General features: G+C 40.8%; 1 protein-coding gene across 1 annotated transcript; it reads right to left on the bottom strand.

Moving 5' to 3' along the window:
- Positions 1–454: 454 nt before the first annotated feature.
- IL22 (interleukin 22) lies at positions 455–3,868 on the bottom strand. Its single transcript, XM_019543942.1, has 5 exons — positions 3,576–3,868; positions 2,882–2,947; positions 2,462–2,602; positions 2,076–2,141; positions 455–568 (listed from the first exon to the last, which is right to left on the bottom strand). Exons 1-5 carry the CDS (start codon positions 3,765–3,767, stop codon positions 455–457), a joined length of 579 nt encoding a protein of 192 aa, XP_019399487.1. The 5' UTR covers positions 3,768–3,868.
- Positions 3,869–6,959: the final 3,091 nt, after the last annotated feature.

Below are 6,959 nucleotides of genomic sequence, written 5' to 3'. Positions count from 1 at the left end.
GAAATCTGTTTTCTAAAAAAATCTAAAATATGTGCTTCCTAGAGATGGGAGAGCTGAAGAAAAACAGGCAAATTTTCTAAGAGTGATTTTCAAATTTAAAGACACAGGCATGGCATGAATCAGTGAAAAGCTAGAAAAAAGATCCATTTGGGCCTATGACCATGAGCCGTGGTCAGAAAAATATGTAAGCATGGGCATAAGTCCCACTGACTTCACTAGGTCTTAAGCACGCTTTTAAGAATGTGTTTTTTCTGAACTGGAGCCATAAGCGGTATACCAGTCTTCTTTTTCAAGATAGGCAGTGATGCATGCCATGTGCTGTGTCCAAAATATTAATGTAACCTTGCCCAGGTAATCAACTACTCATCCTACAGGTGTACTTTCATGATAGATAAATAACTTGTGTCATCACAGTATTTTCCTTGAGCTCTTTAAAAAAACCGTGCAGACACTTTTAGTGGTTCTTCTTATGTCCTCCTCTCTTTGGTCCTTCAATGCATGCATCTTCCATGTAATCAAAGAGCAAATCCAGTTCCCCAATTGCTTTGTTCTTTCCATTTTCTCCCAGCTACAAAAAAATACAAGAAAATGCTTTACTATTAAATATATGACATTTCTTTACTACCTCATTATTTCACAGAAGGTAGAAATAAGGCACAACTCCTACTCACCTTACTCTTACAATTCATTCTATCAAAGTCAATAAATCTCAGACTGTCCAAATCCCACCACTACTGGGATGCTACCTACAATCTGTATTTTAACACTTTGACCACATCCACTTTGAATTACTCTAGAAATGAATCAAACTAATATACTAATCTCACAAAATGGACAAGAGCCTCAGAATAATTCTGAGAGGTTGTTTAGGATAATTATATTACCACCTCTGAGAACATTATCCCTGTGTAAAACCTCCATCCTTGGAAATTTTCAAGAGCAGGTTAGATGACACTTGTCTAGATGGGTTAGTCAGGGATGATCCTGCCTTGAGAGGAAGGGCTGCACTAGATAACTTTTCAGCCCTACTTCCCTATAATCCTAACAGATCTTCTACCTAAAGAAACAACCCAGTCATATATCTCTTTTCCAGTAAGAAATCAACTTGTGCAGTAGAACAACCGTGTAATAATTGATGGAGGAAGTTCTTGGCTTCGAAAAAATGTACATATTGGCTTTTAAGAAAGTTAAAAATTGCAGTGTTTTTCTGTAACATATTTTTACTACAGCAGACAAGTTGTTATAATGACATAAGGTCCAGATTGCCATGGGACATATTTCCATAGCATCATTAACAAATATGGGTCCTGATCCTACAAAACAATTAGTTTCAGCAATTTTGTGAAAATTGAATTTTAGTACCTCAATTAATTATGCCTTTGCATGTTTTCAGGATCAGGGCTATAGCTAAAATACCTATATCTTCCACGATAATTACAGCAAATTAAAGAGCTAATATCCTTTGCCCTTGCCTCCCACCCCGCATTTGACCAATACAACCTCATGCACTCCTTTTCAGAGGTTTGTTTCACAGCTACCAGCCACGTTCTAGTCCAGTTAGGCATCTAAGTAATACTTAGTTATGTAAGTACAATCATTTTTCCACCTTGCTTGAGACCACTGAAAAACTTAATATGAAAGGTAGTTGGATCTTTCCTCTTCACCACTTTTTGTGACTTTGTCTTAAAGCTAAGGTGAATGTGTTCAAAAGTAGAAGTTTCAATTGCTCTTCTAGAACTTGAGCAGTGTGGAATAGGTTATATATGTAGATACTTAGACTATGGAGAGCCTTAGTCATCTCATATATACAATAAGATCTGACCCTAATTTTCTTCTCCATTCACTTCTTAGTTTTAGATTATACAAAAAAAAATGCCAGCTGAACTCAACAGAAACATCCCAAAGGATTACACTGGGATTTGGATCAGACTCAGAAAGAATACTGGGACAGCAGTGAAAAACAACGGACGAGCTAAAATCTCTTCTTTGATATGCTAGTCTTACCACAGCATGTAAGTGATTTGTATAACAGCTACTTGCTACTGGTCTTGTTAAATATTTGAAAATAAACACACCTGTTTCATTCTGTTTTTCATCTCTGCCAGGTTCTTTTCAGCATGCTCTAGGTTTCCTGAGAATTTCTGAAAAAGAAAACATGCCAGCCAAAATTTACCAACCAAACATACCACAGTGTGGTTTTTCTTTTTCACACCTTTCTATTGCCCTGCTTTATTCACCAACCTAAATCTAAATATCTTGATCTGAGGTTTCCTTTGATTTCAAAACCAAGTAGGTGGGCTCCTCACCTGTCTACAACATGTTGCTAATTGCTAGACATTTGGTAGCTGGAATGCAACTTAAGAGGAAATCCAAGGATAGGAATGGGAAAAAAGAGGCCTCAAGGGAGTTTAAAATCTGAGTTTGGGAGCAGCCAGAATCTATACATGCTTTCAGTACTTACACAGCCACATAGCTTCGACTTCAGGAATTCCAGGAAGTGTATCACATCATGGATTTGTGGATTCTTATATTTGAGATCACACAGTACTTCTTTCACTATGATCTCCAGTACACTCTTCATCACGTAGCAGCGATTGGTCTCCTGCAAAATATCGGTATAAGCAGGAGCATCGTGATAAATACCAAGACAATAAATGCTGCTTAGGGTAGCTGGACACAGGCATGGGTGAACTAGGTGGCTACCCCAAGCCTGGACAGAAAGGGGGCCCAAAAATGGTAATTTTAAAATTATTATTATCATTATCTCTGGCAAAGGGGGGCCCAATACTAAAATTTTGCCTAGGGCTGCCAGGAGTCTAGGAACGGTACTGGGTAAAAGGCAGGGAGTTTGTCATATCCAAAGTGTGTGTGTTAAGCTCACCTTGATATTAACATAGAGCTGCTGTCCAATGAATCTGTTTTCCGTGTCCTGGTCCAAGAGCCTGGCCTAGGAAGGAGAAAGGAAACATCAGCTACCAAAAGAAGTCTGAATGTAAAAAAATTTACAGTATTCTACAATAATAATCCAGATGCTACAACTGACATGATACTTTGAGTGACTGGTCCAGAGTTCAGTGACTACATATTAAAGAGGAGGCTATGCATTTCAAACGAAGTGCCAAGCCCATCACAAAAGAAGAATAAGGAAAGGTTGACGAGAGAGTATGAGGTGCTCACTAATTATATCCAAAGTCATGTTGGGGCTGAGGAGCAAGAGAAACGTAAACACTTGTTTCAAGATTTTCTGGTCACACAGAAGGTGGAGGAAGTGAGTACAGTACACAGCACAGAGCCTTCTTACAAGTAAGCTGCCTTTCACCAATGGGTTACCCTTCCATGGGTAGTGGAGGGAGCCTCAGTGGGTTGCGGTTTCTTTTTTCTATGTACAAAACAGACAGCAGACTACCTGCATGAAGAAAATATACCACCACGACACAAGTACCTAGACCTATGGAGCAGAGGCCCAGAAAGCAGAAAGGAAGAGACATGCCGTAGAGCACAGCCTTTTGAGAACTAAAAGCAAATGAGGCTCTCAGATACAACCATGAAAGAGCAAGACAGAGAAGTTACAGTACCTCTTTGGCCAAGGTGTAGGTGCGATTCCTGATGTAGGGCTGCTGAAAGTAGTTCTTTTCAAGTTTGCAGACATGATTGGTAGCTCCTGCTCCTTTTGGAGGCATAGGAACAGCAAGGAGAATGAGGGGAAGGCAGCAGCAACACAGGATCCAGACCAGAGAGTACCTCATCCAACTCTGCAGGAACAGCATGGCTCACAGTCCAAAGTAGTGACTTCAGCTGGACGTACAACTACAGCGTTCTATACCAGTGAGAGAGAATACGGCCATCAGAGGAGAGAGACAAGCACTGGGAAAGCGAAGCAGGTAATCAAAGTAGACTGCAAACTCTTACCTTTGCGTTGATTCTTGTTGTGCCGTGAAGAAGAATAGATGCTCCTTATATAGAGCCATCCGTGACAAAGTTTTTTTTTTTTTGAGAATCTGGTGGTGAATTAAAAATGACATCAGCAAGTCTCTTACTTTCCAGTATCCTCTTCTGAGAACTACCTAACTACCACAAAACCCACAGGAGAACCTCAAGGGCTTTGTAGTCTTTAATTTCTTATAAAATAGCCCCATTTTTAATGACGAGATAAAAAGGGGCTTTTACCTACCTGTGAACCCTGAATGCTCTTTTCCAAAAGTAACCACAAAGTCTATGGGTTTTGTGACCTGTGTCTTGATCGTAACACACCTGCTAAATCAGCAGGATTGATTGTAGGCCTGTTTCAGTTTTATAAATGCTTTCTAGATTTATTCTAACTTATTATGTGTAGTTCTATAGTGCCTAGAGGCATTCATCAGGACTGAAACCTCCCCGGGCTAGCTGCTGTGCACATAAGCAGTTAAGAGACTGTCACTGCTTCCATATCTAACAACTGGATCCAATAAAGAAAACTGAGTCAGTGGGTTCTTGCTACAGCCTGAAGCCCTTTAGAAATCAGTGATGTTCCACCCAAGGCAATGCAGTTCTCTTTGCCAGGTTGGGATCCAACCGTAAGCAATACAGTAAGACGTCATTTAGTGCTTCCCTCTTTCCCCAAGATCCCTATTTTACAAAACCAATCTGTGTGCCAGTGAGAACATCAGTTATATCAAACAACTTCACATTCATGCACATTTAGAATAAACCCTGCGTTTCTCATTCTGTTCAGCTATAACAAGCCATTCAGGGCATAAATGCTGCACAGAGCTCAAACAACCAGCAACAACCCAAAAAGTGCATTTAAGGGGGAATTGTACTCTTTGTGAAGTCAGGATAAGTCAGATGGTGAGGCCGGGACGTGGCATTGATGTAAATGCTGAGTGGTTTTTTTGTTAGACACCCACAGTGTGTACACGTAACAAAGAGCAAACAGCCCAAGCCATGAGAAGCTTGCAAACTATGCAAAGAGCAGCTCTGCAACTTCTACAGAGCTGCACACATATGCAGCTAATTGAAAGGCTGGCAAGTACAAGATAAATGAGACAAGCTGAGCAAAGAGGAGAAAAGTCATTTAAGTTTTATTTTTATGTAACTTTGGGAAAGGGGAGAGCCGGAACGTAGGGCAACTTCACATATGCTCTGGGGTGGGGGAGTGTTTTAATTAAAGCAGCTCTCCAGAGCGGCTCTAATTAAAGCATCCGCAGTATCTTGTGCATTCAGTGTCCCATGCTTCAAAATGGCACGGGGGTGCTTCAAGTAAAGCTCATTTGACAAGCTGTAAAGTGCCCCCATCACCATTTTGAAGTGCAGGGATGCTGAATGTACATGACGCCAGGGCTGTTGGAGCGTGCTAATTAGCACCTGCACACATGCCTGCTCTGAGGCACACTAATTAGTACACATCAGAGCAGACTCAATTAATTGAATCTGCTCTGATATGTGCTAATTAGCAGACCTCAAAGCAAGCATCAGGCACATGTGTAGGTGCCCTTAATACCCATGAATCAAAGTCATAGACTAGAAGAAGGAAGCCACGATTAGGAAATAGAAGGCCTGGTTGATTTTTCCATTGGCAAAATCAGAATCTGGCTTTGGCGCTTTCCCTGTTATATGCCTAGACTTACCATAATAAACTGAGAGATGGGGATAGATCCTGCATAGCCCAGTGTCTCCTATCACCAACCACCACAATCCTGTGTTGGTCAAAGATACCTCATTGCAGAAAATATCCATGACGCTCACCTCACTGGAACTAAATAACTTCAGTGCACCTCTTGATTCCCACATGTACTTGTCACACTGAACCTATTCTTGTCCTTTAAAACCAAGTACTCCATCTTCCTCTATCCTTCCCTGGTTCTGAACTGGTTTTACTCCTGTGATTACCCAGAAACCAATAGCACATGTGCTGCTTCACTAAAAAACAGAGCATGCCCTTGTCCCTGTCCTAGGAAACCTTTAATGTTATTAAGGAAACCTTTAATGTTATTAGAAAGACAGCATAGTTGAAAAATGGAAAGTGACAAGAAGATGGACTTTACCACAAGGCTATTCAATCGTGTGTAGTGTATAATAATAAATAATGTGATAGTGCTCCTTTGTGTGGCAGGTGAAACCATAAGCGTTACAGACGAATGTGCTGAAGAGAAGACAGGCCACAGAAAGAAAGAGAGTGCCTGGCAAAAGGGACAATATATGGAAACAAAAGTGGGCCAAAAATTAAAAGGGTGAACTTGGGTATGAAACATCTTTATCTGAACTCCTCTCCAGTGGCTAAACACTGTCCTATATCCAATAGGTATTGCTTTAGTTAGGGTGTAGAGCTCTTCTCTCCCATTTCCATCCACTGCTTCTAAAAGAAACTCCTCAGACAGACAAAGGACATTGAAGATCCAGACTTTTTCAAAGCAGTGCAACTACCTCTCTTTCTCAGTATTTAACTGCTGACATCTTGGTTGTTGAATCTCTCTTTTCTGAACTTCTCTCATTCCACTGGAACTAGTTTCAGTTCTACCATTCTTTCCCTCTAAGCAAGAAACTAATGTTGCCTTCAGTCTCTCTTCCTAGGTCAAAACTGACCCCTCTTTTTTCATTTCTGCTGAAGGCTTTGAGGGCTCCGTTTCCTTTTGTTTTGCACTTTCTGTCTCATTTGCCCCTGTGTAAAATGATACTCTTCTAATCTGGAAGCAGACGACACACTCCCTGCATTTGGCTGGCACACATTTAAGTGAAGACACAAAGCCAGTCAGAGAAGAAAAGGACCCTCAATCTTTCATTCACCCCTTTTTTTATGGAGGACTGATGGCTCCGATCTTGGACCTTATTCCTGTCTGTAATTTTATTTGCAGATAAAATGCCCTGTGTTTGTACATGAACATGATTGTTCCTTCAGCCCAAGAATTGTGAGGTCAGAGGGCAGTGGTTATTCTGTCAATATACCTCCAGTGCTATTGCAATCAACAACACAACCACAACAA

This window comes from Crocodylus porosus, unplaced genomic scaffold (assembly GCF_001723895.1).
Source record: "Crocodylus porosus isolate Cpor-Errol unplaced genomic scaffold, CroPor_comp1, whole genome shotgun sequence".
Lineage (NCBI taxonomy): Eukaryota > Metazoa > Chordata > Crocodylia > Crocodylidae > Crocodylus > Crocodylus porosus.
Note: the sequence above shows the minus strand (reverse complement) of the source record. Positions and strands in the feature narration are given on the sequence as shown.